This window comes from Ovis canadensis, chromosome 26 (assembly GCF_042477335.2).
Source record: "Ovis canadensis isolate MfBH-ARS-UI-01 breed Bighorn chromosome 26, ARS-UI_OviCan_v2, whole genome shotgun sequence".
In the NCBI taxonomy this organism is placed as follows: domain Eukaryota; kingdom Metazoa; phylum Chordata; class Mammalia; order Artiodactyla; family Bovidae; genus Ovis; species Ovis canadensis.
Window position 1 is genome coordinate 41,093,054 of NC_091270.1, and position 21,499 is coordinate 41,114,552.

The 21,499-nt window shown below is 53.0% G+C and overlaps 1 protein-coding gene across 1 annotated transcript; it reads right to left on the reverse strand.

Moving 5' to 3' along the window:
- Positions 1-616: 616 nt before the first annotated feature.
- DUSP4 (dual specificity phosphatase 4) lies at positions 617-17,285 on the reverse strand. Its single transcript, XM_069572855.1, has 4 exons — positions 16,428-17,285; positions 6,230-6,375; positions 5,039-5,258; positions 617-4,400 (listed from the first exon to the last, which is right to left on the reverse strand). Exons 1-4 carry the CDS (start codon positions 16,858-16,860, stop codon positions 4,015-4,017), a joined length of 1,185 nt encoding a protein of 394 aa, XP_069428956.1. The 5' UTR covers positions 16,861-17,285; the 3' UTR covers positions 617-4,014.
- Between the last annotated feature and the right edge of the window lie 4,214 nt (positions 17,286-21,499).

The window sequence follows — 21,499 nt, forward strand, 5'->3', positions numbered from 1 at the left end:
TAAACATAAATTTTTAAAAAAGAAAGCAGACTCTCAGATGAGGACATCTGTGCCTTACCCTTCACCTCTTCCTGTCTAAAAAATCCAGTTCTCAGAGATTTCCTCTCTGCCTTCACCTGTCACCTTCTGTGGTGTTTAGGGAGCTCACAGATTTGAGTGGCCCGTCTCCACAAGATTACCATCAAATGATTCGGATCTTCCAAGTCATCACATTGGCAGTTTTTCAGGAAAAGATAAACCAAGCCAGAGGTGGTTGAAAATGTATTTATTTTTCTTCAAATGATCTTTGTTTCAAGCAATAAATAAAAAGACATGTTGACTTTTCTAAAAAAGAAAACCAAACAACAACAAAAATATTCCCCTAAACTATATACATCCTACAGAAATACAAGCATATCAAATGTAGAAATGACATCACTCTGAAAGATGGGGCTATTTACAGAAATTACAAGTATTGCATTGCTGTCTTGAAGAAGCCTCTTTCTGGCATGACTCATAAGCTCTAAGGGAGAGCAGGGTCCTCTTCAAAGAGGTGGCACTCTCCAGCCTTCCTTTTTTTCCCCCGGCTGCACCACGCGACATGTGAGATCTTAGTTCCCTGACTAGGGATCGAACCCACACCCCTGCGTTAGAAGCACGGGGCTGGACTGCTAGTGAAGTCCCTCTCCATACTTCTTGATAAACAAACAAACTTGCAAAGAAGAGCTAGACAGCCAGACACGTTCCTCAGTTCCTTAACAACCACAGAACAGCTTTCGAGGGGCGTGAAAAGGGACCTCGTCCAGGTCTTAGGCCCCGTGAGCTCCTGACAGAACCCATATTGTCCCTCAGCAGAGCTGGGGCCACACAGGGCCAGGGACAACTCTCTGCTGTGGTTTCTGCCACACAAGCCAGCTCTGTGTTATCAAGCCCTGGCCTCCAACAGCACCTTGCCTAAGTGTCCCAAACTCAGTTATGCAGGGAGAGCACTTGGGGAGCTTTGAAACCTACTGATGCCCAGGTCCCTCCTCCAGAATTCCTGGTGTACCTCGTGTGGGCTAACGGGCAGCCAAGGCAAACCCTTACTTTACCAACAAAGGCTGGTGGCCAAACTCTGATCTCACAGGCCCCTCCCTTCACATTGAAATCACCCATCCCACCTCCCTCTGCCCATCTTCCCAAGAATTTTGGATTTTTTTCTCATATAGAATCAGAATCAACTCTCTAGAACCAGGCTAGGATGGACATCTGAGGAAAATGGCCTCAGAGACCACGACTAAGGCCGGGAGCTCCCTGCCACCAGCCCACAGGTGGCTTCAGTATAATACTGCTTGGGGGGGGGGCGGGGCTCACCCACACCCTGGGGTCACAAAGACACTGGAGGGAACAGCAGCATCCTCCAGTCTCTATACATGATCCAGTGAGTCAATAGCACAGGTCACCATGGATCAAAGTGGCAAAGCTTTCTGACTGCGACAGAAATTGCTTGTCACCAGAAATCACTTCATGAGAGAGACACCTGTTGAAACCCAGTGGCCGTTTGGAGGGACCTCGTGGTGCCGTCTTCATTAGAGCTCTTTCTTCCAAGTCATCAAAGAGGCTTCTGATGGTAAAAGTAGACAGTGACCCCAAATCCCCGATTCCAATCAAGCCCATTTCCTATTGAATTTCTAAGGGTTTGGGGACTCACACTCTTATCAGGTACAAAGAAAATGGCTTTATAAATAGAGGTTTGACACTGTGACACATGACTTGAATTGGAAAGCAGGGAAGAGACCCGGTCGGGGCGGGTCCTGGGCTCCGACTGTCTGGGCAGCTGGAATCCAGTCTGGGAAAGCACGACACACAGATTTTGGCAAATGTACACTCATTCTGTAAAAAGTCAATCTGTTCTAAGCTACTTTCCCTCCCCCTTCAAGCAGTCCCTCCTACAGACCTGTCTGTCTGTGGGAACCCACACTTTTACAGCGGTGGAGCCCATTCGACCGCAATTCATCGCAAAACATGAAGCAACTTCCGGGAATCAAGGAAGACAAGGGAACGTCCAGCTGAGCTGTCTCAATAGGCCCAGTGTCATGAACCTGACCCCTCCACGTCTTCAGGAGGGGTTCAGCCAAGCAGCTCCCAGGAAAGGAGGGGGTCTTGGGCTTTTCTGAAAACAAGAAGTGGGAACTCTGGCCACACCCAAGACAGGGCTTGACAAAGGTAGCACAAATGATGCCAGGTTCACGTTAATGGAAGGAAAGCGTAAGGAACCTAGTCCTGTCTGGGACGTGGGGACAAGAAGGAGCATTCTGACACTATGCTGACATCGAGGCGTGAAGTTATCAATGGGTGAGCAGCACTTCGATCCTCAGAGGGCAAAACCACCCCCAAAAGCAAAACCTAAAGCATGCTCTCATTTGTAGACAAGTTTGGAATTACTGCTAACCTGGCACTGGGTAACAACACTGTTCCACAATACTATACGTTAAATAACCCGTGGTTCCCTCCTCCCTCCCCCCAAGCCCAACCCACCTGCTCCTTGTTCCAAAACCACTCCTCTATTTGGAAAGGCCCCCTGAAAGCGGCATTATCTCAAGAAAGGATTCTGCTATGGCACTCTAATGCCCATCCAGAAACCAGCTTCCCTGCAAAGAGTCTGCCTGACTCCTCACTCACACTCTCTTGCTGTCCTAATCTTCCACGGGACCTCCAGTGGGGTGTCCACCACGCCCTTCTTTTTATTCACCTATTCACTTTACAGATATCCACCTACAGGAATCTTTTAAGATCACAAGAATTTGTTGGCATACTTCATTCCAAGCAAACCCCCTAAAATTAAAATCTCTGATTTAGGCAAAAGAGGAAAAAAAAAAATTGGCGCTTCCACTTTCCCTTTCAGGTCTATCTCTTCTTAGCTGGGTTCCCCAAGGGCCTTGGCAAATGCTTCGCTGCAGGAAAATCCGATCTGCACCCAGTTTTTTTTAGGAGCACCTTACACGATATGGTATTTATCAAGTCCTCGGGCAGGTCTAAGAGAAAAAAGCTTCCACCGCCAAACTGAGTTACTGATCATCCGAAACGGTTGTATGGTTGCGGTTTCAAATTGCTTCGGTGGTCCATATGCCCAAGAACCAACTTCAAAAATAGTCTCCAGTCCATATTCAAGAATGCGCTATCTGCGGATGTACGCACCCACAGGTTCTGGTATCCGAGATGGAAGGAGGGGGTGCTGGAACCAATCTCCCACGGATACCCAGGGTCAATGCTAACAACGTCCTCGCTTCCCTTTCTCCTCCTCCCACCCTGCCCCCTTCCCAGCAGTAGCAAATGCAAGCTGATCGTCACGCCATCTCGAACACACCACCTCACTGTACTGACGTCTGCATGCTGCCTGTGCTCCGCAGGTCCACACCAGCATCAATATATTCTAAAGTCACGGTCCCCAGACTGTGTCCTCACACACTCTGAGGAAATTCTCAATAAATACTTTTATTTATTATTAAGCTTAAGTATTCACCTGTTGATGGTGACTTAAAAAGGAAAACCATGTCCTAAAAGATTTCTTCAAAAAAAAAAAATAATAATTCCTGTAACTACAACAAGAAAAGGACCAAGCACACAGAAGCAGGCACTTCTGGTCAACTTGTTTTTGGCCCTTTGCCTCCCCTCCACCACCACCACCCCCCTTAATAAAGGGGCACATTTGCCAGGATCTGTGGGTTTCCTAACTTCAAGCCTTACTGCTTTAAAAAAAAAAAAAATGAGGTAAGAAATTCCTATCTGAAAAGTAAAACTGACACAAACCAAGACCCAGGTCTTCCCTGCCTGCCGAGGAAGCTGTTATTGCTCTAAGTTGGAGTGTTTTGTTTGTCTGCGTTTAAATATGTATTTGAGGTCCTTATTGCCATTCTAGCTGGCCCCAGCCAAAGAGAGATGGATAGAAGGAGCTTGGTCACCAGGCCCCCTGCGGGTCAGTCCGGACCTGCTACCCGGCCACCGGGCCCCACCTGACACGGGCTGGTGTGGGGGTGGGGGGGCGTTCTGAGGGTTCTAACAGCTGGGGGAGGTGGTGATGGGGCTGTGCAGGTAGGGCAGGCTGCTGGGGGCCGGGTGCACCCCCACGGAGACCGGGAAGCTGAAGACAAACTGTGACGTGGGCGTGGGGGTGGCCTTGCCCCGCTCGCGCAGGGGCCCCGACGGGCTGGCGGCCTCCACCGCGCAGGACGTGGCCAGCACCTGCGACTCGAACTGCAGCAGCTGGCCCATGAAGCTGAAGTTGGGCGAGATGATGCTCCGCCGCTGCTTGACAAACTCGAAGGCCTCCTCCAGCCGCACACGCTTCTTCATCATCAGGTAGGCCAGGCAGATGGTGGCCGAGCGGGAGATGCCAGCTTGGCAGTGCACCAGCACGCGCCCGCGGCAGTCCTTGACCGCATCTGGGGCAGAGAGCCACGCGCCCATTAGTGTCCCCAAGTCCCTGTCCTTCCCTGGGCGGGATGAGGGCGCTGTGGGGAGGATCTGAGAAGCATTGGTCGGGGCCCTCCCTCTGAACCACGGAAGGGACAGCCTTCCAAGGCTGAGGCCAGGAGAGAGGAAACCCACCGGGCCAGGGAGTGCCATCGGTTCTGGGCTATTTTGGAGACTTTAACCAGACAAATGTGCCGGGCTTAGGAAACACACATGCTAAAGCCCGGTGCCAGCACACACGGAGGGGTTTTCATTTGCAGGAGCAAAAACAATGACCCAGTTCTCTCTGTGTCTTCCTCTCCACCCCTAAGTCTTATCTGCTTGGCAGGTGGGACACCCAAGGCAAAAGTTCTTGGCTCTATCAGCTACCAGTGCCTGCGGTTTGTATAAGTCCATCTTCCTACCCCTGGGCAATTCAATACCCCAAGGGCCAGCCTTCCTACTGAGAAAGAGGGAAAACAGGCATCCTCTGGGCAGGGCCCTTTCTAAGTTCCTCCTTCAACACTCTAGCTCCAAGTGGTTCCTTCTTCCCTCGCTTCCTGTCTCTGCCAGCCTTGCACCCAGCGCCCCATCCCTGAACCCAGCACCCCGGCCAGGGCCAGCCTACCGATGTACTCAATGGCCTCCATGAACCAGGAGCTGATGTCAGCCTTGTGATTGTCTTCCACTGGGATACACTTGTACTGATAGTGTCCTTCGAAGTGGTTCGGGCAGTCAGAGGAGACGTTCAGCAAGGCTGTGATGCCCAGGGCATCCAGCATGTCCCTGCGGGCCGCATGATAGGCACTGCCGAGGTAGAGGAAGGGCAGGATCTCCACCGGACCCCCCTGCAGAAGGGGAGAACAAAGGAGCCCCCCCAAACATCATAAGTATAAAACAGCAGGGCAGAGGGCTGGGGCGGTAGGACGGGGAGAGGGAGCCAGTCTGGGGTGGGGGTGCTGCTCTCAAGGGCTGTGGGAAGATGGCCTGTGGACACAGCCCCTCCAGGTCTCCCCATGTCCTGCTGGGGCTCCAGGAGGGAGTGATGCGCTCAGTGGGACCTCTCTGGCCTTGATGCTGTACTCTGCCTTGATGCTGGGCTCCCCTCTCTGGTTCAAGCAGCCCACCTCCCCTCCGCCCCCGGTGACCAGTGAGGCAGAAGACGCAATGCGGGCCTTGTTCATCGTTTGTGATGTGAGGAGCTTACACCTGCTACCACTAAGCTACTTGCTGCAGATCAAAAACAGACGCCACAGCAACCTCAAAGACAAGAGGGGGGATCCTGGCAAAAGGAGGTTATGTTGGCTTTGCTAATGACACAATTCTGAGGCAGATCAACACAAGTGATGTGGGGTTTGTGGAGCAGAGTTGCGGGACCCCATCATTTTACTCCATCTCTGTCTAAAGGAGAGGGCTGGAAGGGGCGTGCTTGTAAGAATCATAGTGGCATGAGCTGGTTTTCTTAGAAGGGTTGGTTGTCCACTGATGTTCACTTAGCATTTATGATTAGCTTGTATGGGGGGCGGACAGCTCTGCCTGTTGTAAGCCAGGGCTGGGGTCTCAGCTTCCCACAGAGCAGCCCACACACTTCTGGGCTCCTTGCTTCTCTGCACATAACTCTGGGAGCGAAGTCAGGGACTTATGTCTTTACATTCTTTTTTTAAGTAAGGGTAATGAGAGAAGGAAGGGGAAGAATTTCAAAGGAATAATGGATTCCACCTAAGGTCGCATCCCAACACTCAGGGTTCATCAATTCACCCAGCATTGAGGCCCTGAGTCCTGAGCCTCTGACAAGCAGAAGTCTGATCTCAGCCCGCACCTGGTCGTGCAGTGGGGTTCCACAGGAGCTGCAGCTCAGATCCAAAGACTCTGCCGTGCTTGGGGGCACAGCAGGTGGGATGGCTGCCAGAGCCTTGGTCTTGGAACAGAATTCTGGGTACTCAGAGGAGAACCTTTCATAGCCACCTGTAAAGGAGAAAGATGCTCAGGTTAATGGGGTCATTGAACAAGCAGGAAACCAAACCAGGGGAGAACTTGAACCCTACGCTTCACAGAGGAGAGCTGTTGGGAAGCTAGGGCTGGTTGCACCTATATTGGCCACTGGGTGGCGCTGTGGGCCCAGAGATAATGGCTAAGGAGCCCTTCTTCCAGAGATGGGGAGACTGCCTTGGGGATGAACGCATCCTGAAGCTGGAAGAAAAGCTTTAGGCACAAGACTTCGGTTTAGAATGCAGATACACAAAGGAGGATGTGCAGGGGGAGATGAAGAAGGAATGCTTTCTTTACAGTGATGACAAAGAAAAAGGGAAGAGCCACTAGGGGTTTCCATGAGGCCACAATTGAGTCCTGGGACCCACAAAGATGTCTGTCATCCCCCACCTCCAGCTCTTCTTTTAGAGAGGTTCTCCAGTGTGGGAGAGAATAAAAAAACTATTATCCTGGCACCAGCCCTTCTGGACCTCAGCAACAGAACAGATGCCAACCACACAGCCTCATGAACAGCTGTTCCATCAACAAGGGGCCAAAACAAGAGGAAACGGGCTTAGATCTAAAGAAATCCCTCTTGCCTCATCCAGGTTTGGGGCACGGGAGGATTTCCTGACCTGAGAGTTGCTAAGCCCTGGAATGGTTCTCTACGGAATCATCTTCCGGGGAAGGGAGGTCGTTTAAGTAAAAGGAGACCAATAGCCAACTTCTGTGGAGTAGCGTTAGTGGCACTCAGGCAAGGGCGGCTGCGCAGGGGTGGGCAGAGACGCAGGTGGAGGCGGGCAGGGAAACACACCAAGAAGAGACAGTCGGCCTGTGTTTCTGATTTTCTTGTGCACTCTGGGACTTTGCTTTTTGGGAAACCTACCATCTATTATTGTCAAGGTTTGGCCCTGCTTGTTTTTTTGTTTTGTTTTTTAATTTTTTGTTGTTGCAGGTTTTTGTTTTGATGTGGACCATTTCTGGAGTCTTGATTGGATGTGTTTGGGGGGCTTCCCAGGTGGCACAGTGGTAAAGAACCTGTCTGCAGTGCAGGAGACGCACACAGGTTCAATCCCTGGGTCAGGAAGATCCCCTGCAGGAGAGCATGGCAACTCACTCCAGTATTCTTGCCTGGAGAGTCCCACGGATAGAGGAGCCTGGCCAGCTACAGTCCACGGCGTCACAAAGAGTTGAACACAACTGAGCATACGTGCACTGCCTCTGTTCTGTGTTTTGGTTTCTCGGCCCTGAGGCACGTGGGATCTCAGCTCCCCAATCGGGGAATCACACCTGCGCCGCCTGCACTGGAAGGTGACGTCTCAACCCCTGGACCAAGAGAGAAGTCCACCTGCTTGTATTTTTATTTTGCAGTTTCTATTGGACCAAAAAGAGATTATAAATTAACTCAGTAGGGTCTGCAGGTTGTGGAACAACCGCTCAAAGGATGGTCACGGAGGCAGCTGGCCCTTTACACCTGTATGACTAAGTGACAGTGTGGGTGCCATTGCTCTCTATCCCTACCATTCAAAGCAGTTTTCCAACATGTGACGGTTAGTCAATTCCTTGACACTACCGCTTCAGAGGGGAAAGAAAATGATCGTTTGCCACATCATAAGGCTTCCAGGAACAGGGCAGACATTTTTTCCTCTCTGAGCGGGAGGCTCCTGGTTTCCCTCCCCCAGGCTATAAATGGCCATTTCTCTGGTCACAGGCCCTCGCTCTGCTGAGTCATAATGACCAGCCTCCCTGGAGGGAAAACCTGCTGGAGGCCCAGTCCTGTTCTCTTCAGAGGTGCTACGGGCCTGAGTGGACCTCTTGTCAGGAGCAGCCCTCCCTTTCGCCTATAAACCTGCCAACGCTTCAGCCCCAAACGGAGGCTATAAGCAATGAGAGCCGGCAAGTGCCTTTAGCTGAAGCCCCTGTGATAGGCCTCTGAGATGGAAACTTCGGGAAATGCTGCCCTTTGGAGAAAATAAAAGGAGAAGTGGGTCCATCCACAAACTGATGTTGATCGTCTATATGAAATACCATCACTTGATGCTTTGTAATTCTAGAGGATCTGAAAAATTGAGTGAAAGGATCTGCGTGTTTATTACATAACTTGAACATTAAAATACATCTCAAAGAGATGCAAGACGTTGAGGGGTGCCCTCCAAAAAGCTCATCACCTGGATGGGCAGGCCAGCAGAGTCACAGGCCGGTCAGGGCAAGGCTCCAAGGTCATAGAGAAGCAGTAGCCCTTAGGGCTGAAGGAGCCAAGGAACCTCAGTGGTAGAAAGAATGTACTTCCCGTTGCTGAGAAGGCACAGACCAGGGTACCAGACGGAAGGGAAAGAGACTTGTCTTTGCAGTCAGCTCTGAGTTGAAATGCCAGCCCTGTGAATGAATCATAGGCTGTGCAGCCTGGAGACGTCACTGAACCTCTCTGAGCCTCCTCCTCATTTATAAAATGTAATGAAACTTCCAGGCTGGAAGTCCGGGAGTCTCCGGTGGGGACTGACTGGAACAGCCAGTGTGCTGTGCCTGGCCCCAGGGAGACACGCAATGAACATTTCCTTCTTCGGTACCTAAGGGGACTCCAGCTTCACTGGCAACTTCTCACTTTCTCCTCCTGGGCTTTCCTTCTTTTTTCCAGTGGGCATCTGGAGAGCTGGTAGTTAGGCAGCAGAAGAACAGGTACCAGGCACTTCCTGTGTCCCACGTCCCCTGCCCAGTCAAAGACATCTGCTACCTCCAGGGCTGACCATCAATCAATCCCCAGGGAGCAGCAGAACCCTGGAGGGGTCCCCAGCCTGCAGCTGACCCTGGGGGTGTGGCCGGTGTAGGGGATGGGAGAGGGTGCAGGCGGGCTCAGAGACCAGACCAGGCTTGAAAGGGAGGGCTCTCTGTCATCTCCCCAAGGCTGCACGTAACAGGACAGAGAGATAGTAGTGGTCAGGAAAAGGCACCATTACAACGAAGCGGCAAAATGATTACTGCAAAGTTCTTTCACTCTGGAGACAGGAGCAAAGGGAGGGTGGCGTCCCTGACATGGGAGCAATGGAAAGGATTTCCCTCCGGAGCCATCATTAGCTTTGGGGGGGATCTGTGACTGGCAGTTACAAGGAGCATCAGCAAAGGACCTCCTTCTGGGGCCCAGGAGCTGCAGTCAGACCAGGACCTCGGATGAGCAGAACACACCCTCGTGGGGTCGGGAGCTCCTGGGTGATGATGCACTGAAGATACAGAAGTGCAGGTCAGGGGCCATTCAGTCCACGCCCCACAAGGTCACACTCCGATCCAAGTTAATAAAAATGACAGACCCTCTTAAAAGGAGATGTTCATTATGTGTCAGGCTCTTCCCACCCTGGTATCCAACCAGCAGCCCTGGAGAAAGGCGTGTCGAGCCCCAATTCAACAGAAGAGAAAACTGAATTGCACGGTGGCCCCCAAGTAAGGGCATTCAGCCCACACCGGCTGCTGCTGCCACTATGTCACTTAAGTTGTGTCCAACTCTGTGCGACCCCATAGACGGCAGCCCACCAGGCTCCCCGCCCCTGGGATTCTCCAGGCGAGAACATTGGAGTGGGTTGCCATTTCCTTCTCCAATGCATGAAGGTAAAAAGAGAAAGTGAAGTGGCTCAGTCGTGTCCGACTCTTAGCGACCCCACAGACTGCAGCCCACCAGGCTCCTCCGTCCATGGGATTTTCCAGGCAAGAGGACTGGAGTGGGGTGCCACTGCCTTCTCCAGAAGGGGCCTCAAAGTCACTTGGAACCTGGTCATCAGGAGCCCGTCCTGGTGCTTGCCCACCGCTGCTCCTCCAGTGACCCTTCTCTAAGGGCTGGCCCCCCGCAGTGGTTCATCACTCTAGGAAAGAATTTTGATGCAGAAATAAGAAGAAGGTGAACAGGGCACTGCTGACATTTCACTGGACTCTGCTTCTCTCCGATGCTTTTCGAACTCCAGGTAGTTATGGAGGAGTCCTGACCAGCATCATTTTTTAATTTAATGAAACAGAATAAAACCAACCTGCATTTATAGAGGGTATGGTTTCATGGCACTCTGGTTTCACAGTGATGGTCCCCATCACAGGGACTCCCCTGGCACTTAAAAGACACTTGCTGGCTCTTCTCCCAGACTGTACACAGCACGTGCTGCAGTGAAGCAGGAGCCCAGTCCAGGGCGACAGACACCGTGAGCTGTTGCAGGACACCACTCAAGTCTTACATCTCTTGGGGGACAGTGTGTTTTAAGAGCTCAAATTATGTAATAAACACATGGATCATTTCACTTTTTAAAAAAGGTCAGCTCCTCTAGAAGTATATAGAGAAGCCCTATACTAGGTCCTGATGGAAACGAAACTCAGTTTCTTAAGGAGGGTGGCAGTGAAGATGACTGTTCCCAGCCTCTCTCCTCAGTGCCTGCCTCCCCAGCTCACATCTGTGCAGGTACCATAGCCACGACCCTTTCAGCAAGAGCGAGATTTACTTGTATTTTTTTAATCTTTGACCACATCCTGCAGCATGCGGGATCTTAGTTCCCCGACCAGGGACAGAACCTGTGCTGCCTGTACTGGGAGTGCAGTCTTAGCCACTGGACCACCAGGGAAGTCCCAAGAGCTAGATTTCAACCTCCAAGCTTTATCTAGAACTCATGCGAGGGAAAGTTTATTGCCATTGTAGACACGGCGGGGTGGGATGGGGGAGCTTCTATCCTGTGGCCTTGGAGCTATGTGGGGTGGGGGGCGGAGGCAGACGGGTGTAGAGGAGCCCCAGCTCTGACTTGGGGAGCTGGAAGAGACACATCCCCTCCTAAGCCCCGTTTTCCACCCTCAGAATGCAAGGATTCCAGACGCTATCATCTCGAAGTTCCAACATTCTGTGCTCCTAACTGGTCATGAACTGACTTGCCGACTACCAACTGACAGCAGGTATATTTCCATCAGACCTGTGTATTTCCACCTTCGGAACACAATCTCACAACACATTCGCCAGTGAATTCCCACCGTTTTTTTTCCTTACGTTCTGTCGCATATAATTTGGTAACAGATATGCTAATTTTGACCTGTTTTTCCCATGTTCTTATTTAATAATATACCTTCTAGCCTTAAAGCTCTCATTTTCTCATCTTAATTTAAAAACCGGAGCGTGGGGGCGGGGGGGGCAGAAAGGACTATAATTTTCTACCCAACTTCCTTGAGGAATAGCTACGCCTACGGTTCAACTTTGTGTTCTTTTCGTCTTCTCACAGGGACAGCAAGGCAGTTTTCAAAGTTGACAGAAACTGTGAAACTGGCTGGCCCCCTGCTCATGCAGGCGGGGCGGGGGAGATGTGTGAGAAAGTCCTTTGAAAGGGCAGGCTGCTGCAGTGCCCATCATCTCGCCGTAACAGGACTCTTACAGGGGTCTGTGATGGGAAGGACAGCCTTTTGGTGGTGACGATGATCGCGGATCTTAACGTGGCTGCCACTTTTTCCCTGTTACCCTCTCTACACTCACAATATCAACCTGTTCACAAGCAGGGCTCATGGCCTTGCTGTCCTGGGACGTCTTATCAATATCAAGCAAACAGCAGGCAAAGTCTGGGGACATCTGAAGGTCCTTTGGCTTTGAGAACTCCCAAGACTTCTGCTTTACATATACGGGCTCCTCACCTCGGGGTTACCGGCTGAGACCTCTGGGTCCTGGGTCTGACACCTCTGGTGTCCCAGGCAGCTGGCTGGACACCCGAGGTCACACTCGTGGCTGGATCTCGTTTGCAGCCCCTCCCGGTCCTTCTCTGCCATCTGCTCCCTTCAGCAATCTGGCTTCCGTCTAGTCTCCATTTCTTCCTCCCCAATTTCCTCTTTGTTAAACGGAAACTGCCTTCCAGGGAGGAAACCAGCTATCTGGTTTCAGATATTCTGATTTTTTTTTTAAGGAATTCCTTGGCTCTTTAAAAAAGCCACCCTTTCTCCTCTCTGAGTTCTCTGTGCAGCCCACCTTGGGGAAGGGCAGCCTACCTTTCCTATAAGCATCCAAGACAAGCCCAAAGGAGCTGAGATGGACTTCCTGACAATAAGGCTGTCACTCTCAGTTGACACCTAGGCCCTGTCTTTAGTTGCTTCTGCGGACTGGAACCATCCAGTGCAGATGATGCAAAGAGTAGTGACTGCCTCATTCTTTATAATTCTTTAAAGCCTCACACCATGGGTTAGGAATTTCCCTTAACACCTACCTTTATTTTTATATTTCTAATTCTAACAGTTCTCCGCTGTCATGGGTATTGTGTCCTGTACGCAAGGAGAAAAGCCAGTCTTTTTGCCTTTGGGTGAAAGAGCTGCCCTTAGCATCCCCCAGGACTCTGCCATTTGGTGCCACTGACCTGGAAAGGACGATGGGCAGGGCAGATGGACACAGAAAGAGAAAAGATGGAACACAGCCACCCGACCTCTGCCCATAGCTCTCAGGATGGGCCTCAGTCGCTGATCACACGGAAGCTATCATGTCAGGTCTCTACGATCAGGCTTGGGGACTGTCGGGTATGTGACTTCCAACCTGGAAGGAGAAGCTGAAGTATACTGATCCTCCCAATTTCTCAAAACAGCTTCACGACAGCTTTCAAATCAGAACTTGAGTAAGAACTGACAAAGGTCACAGGCTGAGAAGAACTTTAGACGGAAGAAAAAGTAAGATAATGTTTTTATACCTGAAATCTTCTGTGTAACAGACTGATCTCTTATTGGGGGGATGTGGGAAGTAAAGAATGACTTCTATTAAGGTACGAAAATGCTTTTTTTTGTCTTTCTCTACTGGGGGGAAGGGGTCTAAAACCCTAATCTAAGGATCTATGAAAGAAAGAGAAAGGGATTTCAAAAGAGATGTGTACTATAATTAAATCTGAAAAGCTGAAATCTCTAAACTGTCCCAAAATGCCTTACAGGGTTTTCAATAAAACGAGTTTTACCCCAGTGGGAAGATTAACTAGCCAAAGGACCAGAAAATGTAGTGATTTTGGGTTACTGCTTTTAGCAAACCTTGAGTATTATTAGGAATTGTAAAGGCCGGCTAGCATTGCCTTAATCTTAAGTAAAGCTATGAATTCTTGCCTGTGGTATTAGTTATTAACTACCTGTAATATATAACCAACTGCCCTTCAAAGTGGCAGAAATAGAAAAATCTGTTCAAACCCAGTTAATTGGTTAAAATCATAGCTTGTGACCAGGAAGGGTAATAGAACCTCTGAAAATATCCGGCTGTATTTCCTGTCCCCCCAGGATAGCAGATATCAACAGTTTTCCACGGCTTAATGTCTGACCACTTTTACTGCACATCCACCACCACACATGAATGGTTGCACAGAAGGCCCCACTGGCTGCAAAATAAAAGGAACAAATTGGGGAGGGAGGAGAATCATCCAAATTACCCAACACCTAATCAATTCAGGTATTTACTAAAGATAAATCTAAGGGGCTTAGTCTCCTCCCGTTTCCCTTTAGTTTCCTGCCCCCAGGGCCTCCTGCGAGGAACCCACGTTTCCTGCTGTTCCGCTGGCGTCTGCACTGTCCGCCCCCAAGCGCATCTCCCCGCAGCGCCAAGGGAGCCTATTTCCTTCTGCCCTCACTGGGGGATTCCTTTGCAGGGGAAGGCTAGGAGAAGGAAGAGGAACTGTGTGAAGACCGCCTCTGTTTAGCACCTAAATGAAAATAAGCTGAGCTGAATAGTATTTGAACCAGTTAACCTCAAAGATGTTCTATCACCACTGCAGAACAAGCTGGAAGGAGATACCCTCCCTCTTTAGGCGGCGGTTGCGTCCAAAGGCAGGCTCCCTTTGCTTAGAAAGACCCAGCTTACAAGACCTCCCGGGAGGGCCTGTAAAGAAAAGTTGGACCCCAAGCCCAGGCCATGCCCTCCCCAGCTCAGAGGTTGCGGTCTTGGAGAGGCAGCGAGCGGTCCGCCCCTGCGCACGCCGGGTCAGACAACAGGAGGCAGTGCAGGCCTCGGGAGGAAAGAGCCCTTAAAGCACTCCTTTTCCTTCGGCCAGGCACCTCGCCAACCGCCAGGGGACTGCCGACCCTATAGACCAGCATTTGCCTCGCGCCCGGCGGCCGGCCCGCGGGGCGGCTCTCGGTACATATCTGGCTACGGGCTCTCCCGGCGGGATTCGGGGGAACCAGGCAGGTGCCGTGAGCCCGAGAAGGGAACCTTAAAAATCTGCTTCTCTCGCCGGGAGCCGGGCCTCAGTGCGCGCCCGGAAACCCTAGGGCGGTCCTCTCTGGATTTCTTTCAGGGAAAAAAGAAAACAAAACGAACCCAGACGCCACGTGCGTCCGCTCTGCCTAGAGAAGGGTCCCAGGTTCCGAGGCCGAGTAGGCAGGCGTGCGATCGGGGTCCAAATCCAGAGTGACCGAGGTGAGCACAGCTCGGAGAACACCGCGGCCAGCCCTTGCCACTCAAAGGGGTTTTCGTCCTAGAGAAATTTCTGTCACTGTCCTTACGTGCGCCAGCACCACGCAAAGGAGGACGAGCGGCGTGCTCAACCGCGGGGACCCCATCCCCGCGCTCCACCCGTTCCGGGGCCGCCGGGATCCCGGCACACCTCGGCGCCCGGGGCCCCTAGGCCCCTGAGCCCAGGTTGCCTCGCTTAGCGCCTGGTCCTTCCGGTGCAAGGCCCTTCCTGGCACTTTCCCTTAAAGCGCTGGGAGGAGAAGGGAGGAGCGCTGGGCCCAATCAGAGGTGCCAGAGGCCGCCCTCGCGAAGAAAGAAAAATCAGCAAAATCGCCTTAGTGGTTCAACCAAAGGTCAACAGCAGCATTTCCCCAGCAGCTGACAGGTCAAATGGCCAGGAAACAACTGCCGAGAACAAAGCCCCCCGCTGTTCACAGGGGCCAGCCCGACCCGCCGGCACCGAGCGGTGTGGTCGTGCCTTTTGGAAGGGGCGGTGGGGAGAGGTTTCCGCCGCCGCACCTCCCGCCCCATCACCCTTCCTCTCTGGTGAGCGGGTCCGGAGAGGAAGGGCAGGAGGGAGGGGGCTGGGGACGCCGGCAGGGAAAGGGGCGGCCCTTTGATGGCGGGGGTACGAAACGCCTCCCTCGGGTCCTGGGGCGGCCAGAACCCGCAGCGGGCTAAGGAATGCACGGAATGCGGCGCGGGTGGAAGGGGCGCAGCGCCGCAGGGCCCCAGCGACTCGCCCGCTCCTGGCCTGGCCGGGCAGGTGCGGCCTGCGCCCGGGTCCTTCCAGGTGCTTGGGTAGCCTTCGGCCCTTTTGGAGTTTTCGACTTGCAGATTTGATAAGATCGCCCCTTCCCTAGAGTTTCGCACTTAAGCACGCGCCGCCATCTGACAGTCTTGAGTCTGAACAAAAGGTCGTTACTTCTCAGCTACCTTCATTTAAGAGGCCCCATCCCGCTTGGCGACACCCGCAAATACTCGGGCCTCCCGCCTCCGTCTCAGCCCGAGGCAGGAGGGTTTGGCCACCCTTCCTGGTGGAGCTCGGAATTGGGCGGCAGGAGAGGAGATATGGATTTGCTCCACACCAAGCCCGCAAGCTGATCCTCGATTTTGCATTTATGAACGGTTGGTTTCCAGCAGGAGCCGCAGAACCGATCACACCCCAGCGCTCACCCCGCCGCTTCCCTCTCTTCCCCACGTCTCGGAATCTCGTAATCGGATTCGGTGCGGGACCCGGCCATGCCAAACCAACAGGCCTAACCTATCCCCCACCACCCGCGTAGTGGCACTTGAGAGCACTTCCCTGGACTCGAAGGTGGAAAAGCTGCTGAGTCGCTTCTCCCGCAAGGCCAGACCGTTAGTGGATGTAAACAAATGCAGAATCGCCGGGAAGGGTCCGGAATTGCAGGTGACTGAGCCCTCACCATCTCTGAGGACTTCAGGAGCTCGCGCTTGCACACAAACGCACAGAACCCTTGCACACCAGCGCGCACACCAACACGCACAAAGCGTTTGGGGGGCATCCCGCAGCCACGAGTCCCCCCCCCACCCCAGGCACCTCTTCTCCTGCCCACTAACGCGCAGGCCGCCCAGCCCCGCCGCACCGACCCTCCAGCTCGCGCCCAGCGCCCGCGTTTACCTTTCAGTAGGCAGATGTCGGTGCGTTCGGCGTTGCGACGCAGCGCCTGCACCACCAGCGACACGGTGCTGTCCTCGCGGAGGCTCTCGGCGCGCGGGCTGCGCTCGTCGTAGACGATGACGGCGGAGTAGAGGCCGGAGCGCAGGCGGGCGCGCACCTCCTCCTCGGCGGGCAGGATCTGCTCCAGGCTCACGGAGCCCTTAGCCCGCCGCCGCACAATGGTGTTGCAGCGCACGTTGACCGAGCCTCGGATGTAGCCCGCGCTGTGCGCCAGGAACGGTCTGCAGTCCAGCAGCAGGCACTTGCCGCCGCTCAGCAGCCCCAGGGCGCCGTGGCTGCCGCTGCCGCCCGCGCCGCCGCCGTTCTCGTCCCGGTTCATCAGCCTTTTGAGCACGCTGCAGTCCATCTCCCGCAGCTCGTCCACGGTCACCATGGTCGCCGGGAACCGCGTCTGTTGGACACGCGAGGAGGCGAAGGACGCCCGGGCGAGCTAGGCTCCAGGAAGGGGTGAGCGGGGGGCTACGAAAGGGCGCGCGCGGGCAGAAGCGGCCTCAAACTTGGCCCCTAGGGGCTCTCACTGGCGAACCTCTTCTCCCGGCTTCCCCTTTCTCGCGCAGCTTCTCAGTTACATAGCAGTCCGGGCGGCCTCGGGCGCCGGGCAGCACGATGCCAAGGGGGAGGTGGCACTGGAGTAGTGTTTACGGGAGAGGTACGAGGGCTCCCTCCTGTTGTCGCCTCTATTGTATTTTGCCCGTTGCGCTGCCGTTCCGGCCGCGGTTCCCCCACGAACTGCCGGAGCTCCGCGCTCTGCCCCAGCCAGAGTTTCCTCTCCTCGGCGTATAGATTTATTAATGTTCCTCGGCTCTCCCGCGGGAGGGGGCAGATGCATTACTACCTCGCGAGGCTCCGCCTCTTTCCATTCTCGGCCGCGAGCCCTGCCCCGCCCCCCCGCGCCCGCGCCCCGCCCCCTGGCGGCTTCCCCCGCCCCTCCGGCCCCACCTCCTCCGCGCGCCCCAGCGAGTGAATGGAGTGCCGGCCGCTCGCTCCTGGTCACGGGGACGCGACGTCACAAAGAGCGGAGTAAACAGGGCGCGCGGCGGTCGCCGCCAGGCCCATTCATAAAACCGAGACCTAGAGGAAGAGGGAGGAGGCCTCCGACCCGCTGGCGAGCGGCTGCGCCGGGACTTTGTGAATGGAGCGTGGCGGCGCCTCTCCCCTGCCTCCGCGCGCGTCCAGCCCGACCCGAGTTGCCTTGCAGCCACTGCACCCCCGCCTCGGTGGTGGCGGCGATGATCCGCGGGAAAAAATCGCCAGCCGAGAAGCTGGCCTAGCGGAGGGCCGGACTCGGTTTTGAGCTTTCATGCCGGTTTACCTCCGCGCTTCCCGCTTGCCCGCCTCGCAGGTGGCCCCCTAGTACCCAAGGGGACTAGGAAATGCCGCATCGCAGCCGGCCCAGCCAGGCCCTCCTCGCCCCAGCCTTAGGGAGCGCATTCAGCCCGCCAGGCGTTTTTGGCTTTTTTTTTTTTTTTTCAATTGCAGATCCTCAGACTTTAGCTTCTGCCTTAGCCTGATCGATTTTCATCTTAAGGTATTAAATCAGTTTTATAGCTTCCCGAGGAACGTGGGCAAACCCGAATCCAGAAGATGAAAGAGCCCTCGCTCCCCGAAGCCCGGTAATAGGAGTGAAGTGTTGAGTTTGTTGCTTTATGACCCAGAGGGAGACATTAATTGGATCCGGAATGTTGTTCCCAAGGAGGAAGGCGGAGTGCCACTCCCTTCCACGCTTCCTAAAGATGTTTATTTAACCCTGATAGGGGGTGGGGGACAGACATTTTCGGCTTTTGGAAAAGTCCTCACGCCTCTGGTACTCGTGTGAATTGTCTCTCAGGAAATGACAATTAGGGTCCACATTTGGTGCGAAACTAGACCCAGAGAAATTGACGCGTAAAGAATTTAATACATCCCAGGGCCGATTCGGGTTTCTTTGCGTCCGTCTTTCCCGGTCCGGTCTCATTTTCCCCGACCCCGCTTTTACTTATGCATTTAATTTCCCAGAGGCCACTTTTGGCAGGAGATGCGTGCGCGCAGCGGTGGGGGACACGACAGAAGCCAAAAATGATGCGTCCGACATCTTGCCAAGTCTTGTTAGTGAGGAATTAACCACCGAGCAGGGAATTACGAGTCTCGCTGGAGGCCCGGTGGCTGTGGGGTCGAGTCTTCTGCTCCCGGCTGGCGGAGGCGACAAGGGTCGGTGAACCCGCTCCCTCCCCCGACTCGGCCTTCCGCTCCGCCTTTGTTCCCCGCGGAGCGGCTTTCCTGGGCAGTCGACTCCGGGCCCCCGGGGCCACCCCTTCTCTCCCCAGCCCGGCTTCGGCGGCGGCCTCCACCTCGGAAATCTACAGCCTCGATACCCTCCCGCTGCGTCAGGGCTCCCGGACCCCAGGCCTAAGCCGAGTGCGCCAAAAGAGCTCTGCGATGTACTGATCCTGTCTCTATTTAGAATTTACTATTTTATTCATCGTGGACTTGGGGGGAGGCGGCACTGATTTTAATTGTTTAAGCCACTACTTTATTTTGACTACTCAGTTTCGGGTTCCCCTTGACATTTGGCACACGAGGAGCGGCCACCACTGAGGACCCAGTGAGGCCGCGGGGCGCTCCGGAGGGGAGGTCACCGGTCAAACGTTTGCTGCTTGGCTTCTCCGCTGGGAAGGAGACTGTAGTCCCTTCCAAGGCTTTTGTCCGGTTTTTCGCGTGCTGAGGTGGTCGTGAGGCTCTGTGTAAAGACTCGCTCTCCCTGGCACACCAGGAGCGCGCCCTTTCCAAGGAGCCCCCAGCGCGCCCACCTTCCCCGGCTTTCCCGGGACGCTCTTGGGCAGCACTGGAATCCGCTTCCAGAAAAACGCCGATGCCTTTACGAGGACTTCAGCTGGACATCTCTTGGAAGAGCCTCTCAGTCGGAGACAGGTCCAGGCGAATTGCACACGTGTCGCAGGAGCTGGAGGACGTCCCTCGGCGGCACGGCCGGGCTCCGCTAGCCTTTGTCTGGCATAAGCCGGGGGCCCCTCCGCGTCCGCCTGACCCCCTGCCCGCCCCTCACGTGGCCAGTAAATAACAGGTCCGGAGGGAGGAGAATGCCCACCGAACAAAGACTTGCTTTCTGCACCTGACGGTAATCCGCGGTGGCAAAGCCCGTAAATCCCGCAGGCAATTCACACGGAAGAGGGCGTGGGCGGGCGCGTGTGAGTATGTCTGTGTCCACGTGTGCCCGCCCGCGCCTGCGCGCCCGCAACCTGGAGGCGAGCCGCAGCATCCAATTCAAGTATTTAAGCCAAGATCCTTTTGCATTACCAACGCGAATGCCTGATATTTGAAAAAAGACTGGGGGAAAAAAAAATCCTCTCCCTTCAAATCAGGAATTAGCTTTCGGTTATGTGAATTTCAGCCAGGAAGATTTAAATTTTGTTTTTATCCGGGTTCTCTGTAAGCACCCTAGATAATTTTTTAAATTTTTGGTAAGTGTGTGGGCCATTTGCTACACAAATAAATACAATGTAAGGGGTCCTCGATCCTGGCTATAGAGGTGATAAAACTTGTCTCCAGTGAGTATGCAGGCGGGGGCGGAGGGGTTGGGTGGAGGGTAACCTTAATCAGTTTACACGAGAACCGCGTGAAACAGCTTGTCTCCAAGATCTTGGAAAAAACAAAGGCATTTGGAAGGAAGACAATGAATGTCATTTCAAAGTTAATTTGATTAAGGAAGGCATTTCTGCGGGAGCTGGAATGGGATTGCCCACGGAGAGATATTTTATTTTTACTCAGCAGGAAACCTCGGGGTGAAAATACTTTAAACATTCACTGTGACATGTAAATCCAACTTCTCTTTCATCAGAGAGTCCTCAGACCGACCTTATTAGTCACTGTTAGGCCTGGCAAAACCCTTGTTCTTGTTTAAAAACATTTCTTTCCAATTGGAAATAGGAAGTTGTGTGATCTGGGAATTTAAAGCCCAGAGCAGGATCCCCTGAAAGGACTATCTATGGCTTCTATTCTGGTTTTGATGGCAACCTCTGACTCACTGCGCTGTCTCCAAGTGCCTGAATAAAACTTGCCTGAAAAATCACTAATGAATTTAAGTGATGAAAAGAAGAGTTCTGCGGATTCCTCTTTACTAAGTGGATCCCTCTCACCTTGCTTATTACTCTCAAGTGGAACAGGAGTGGTCCTTTTGGCATTGAGCTGTTGGCTAGGTTTCTTAGATCAGCTGACTGGGGAGCTTCCACCCTAGTAATGAGAATGCTCAAAAGAACTGAGAGGCTGTCTCATGCTCCTCAAGGGAAGAAGTCTATATATACTGTGTGTTCTTAGGTAACAGGTATAGATGAATTGAAGAAAGTCTTGTCCTTTCCTGCCCACCTCTGCTCATCAAGTCAGGACTCAAAAGCAATGGAAAGTCTTCAGTGTTGAGAATGAACATCACCAAACAACCTCAAAAACAGCCTGAAGGCTTTTTTTAGTCCTGACTTTGTCATAGATTTGTTCAGTAACCTCCATTTATTTTTCTAGCCACAGTACTGTAACACTTGCTGATGATTTAAAGCACTAGGTTTCTAATCCAGGGTCTCTGCAGAAAGGTTTTAATATATCACTTCCCCCCATACTTTATTTTAAAAACAATTTGATCTAGGCTATGCCAGCATCTAGCTTAGTGATCTTGGGCAAGATAATCTCCCCAGAGCTCAGTTTCTTCATCTGCAAAATGAAGAGTTTGGGCGTGATTGATTTGTCAGAGCCAGGTCATTTCCAACCCTGTGTGATTCTGAGTTGGAGAGTTCTCTGCCAGCCTGAAATAACCACCTTCTTTCTCTCAAAGCCAGGCACTCTGAAATCCACAAGTCACAGCACAGTCTCTGCCTTCCTCCTGTCCCTCATTTGCTTAACGTTGGTAATTTTAATTTATATGTTAAGTGCTAATGTCCCAAGCTTCTTATTAAAACTTCAAGTTTAGAAAATCAAATTTCGAAAGCAAGTACTCCGCAAAGGAGATAAAAAGTGGGCTCAGATTTTTTGGG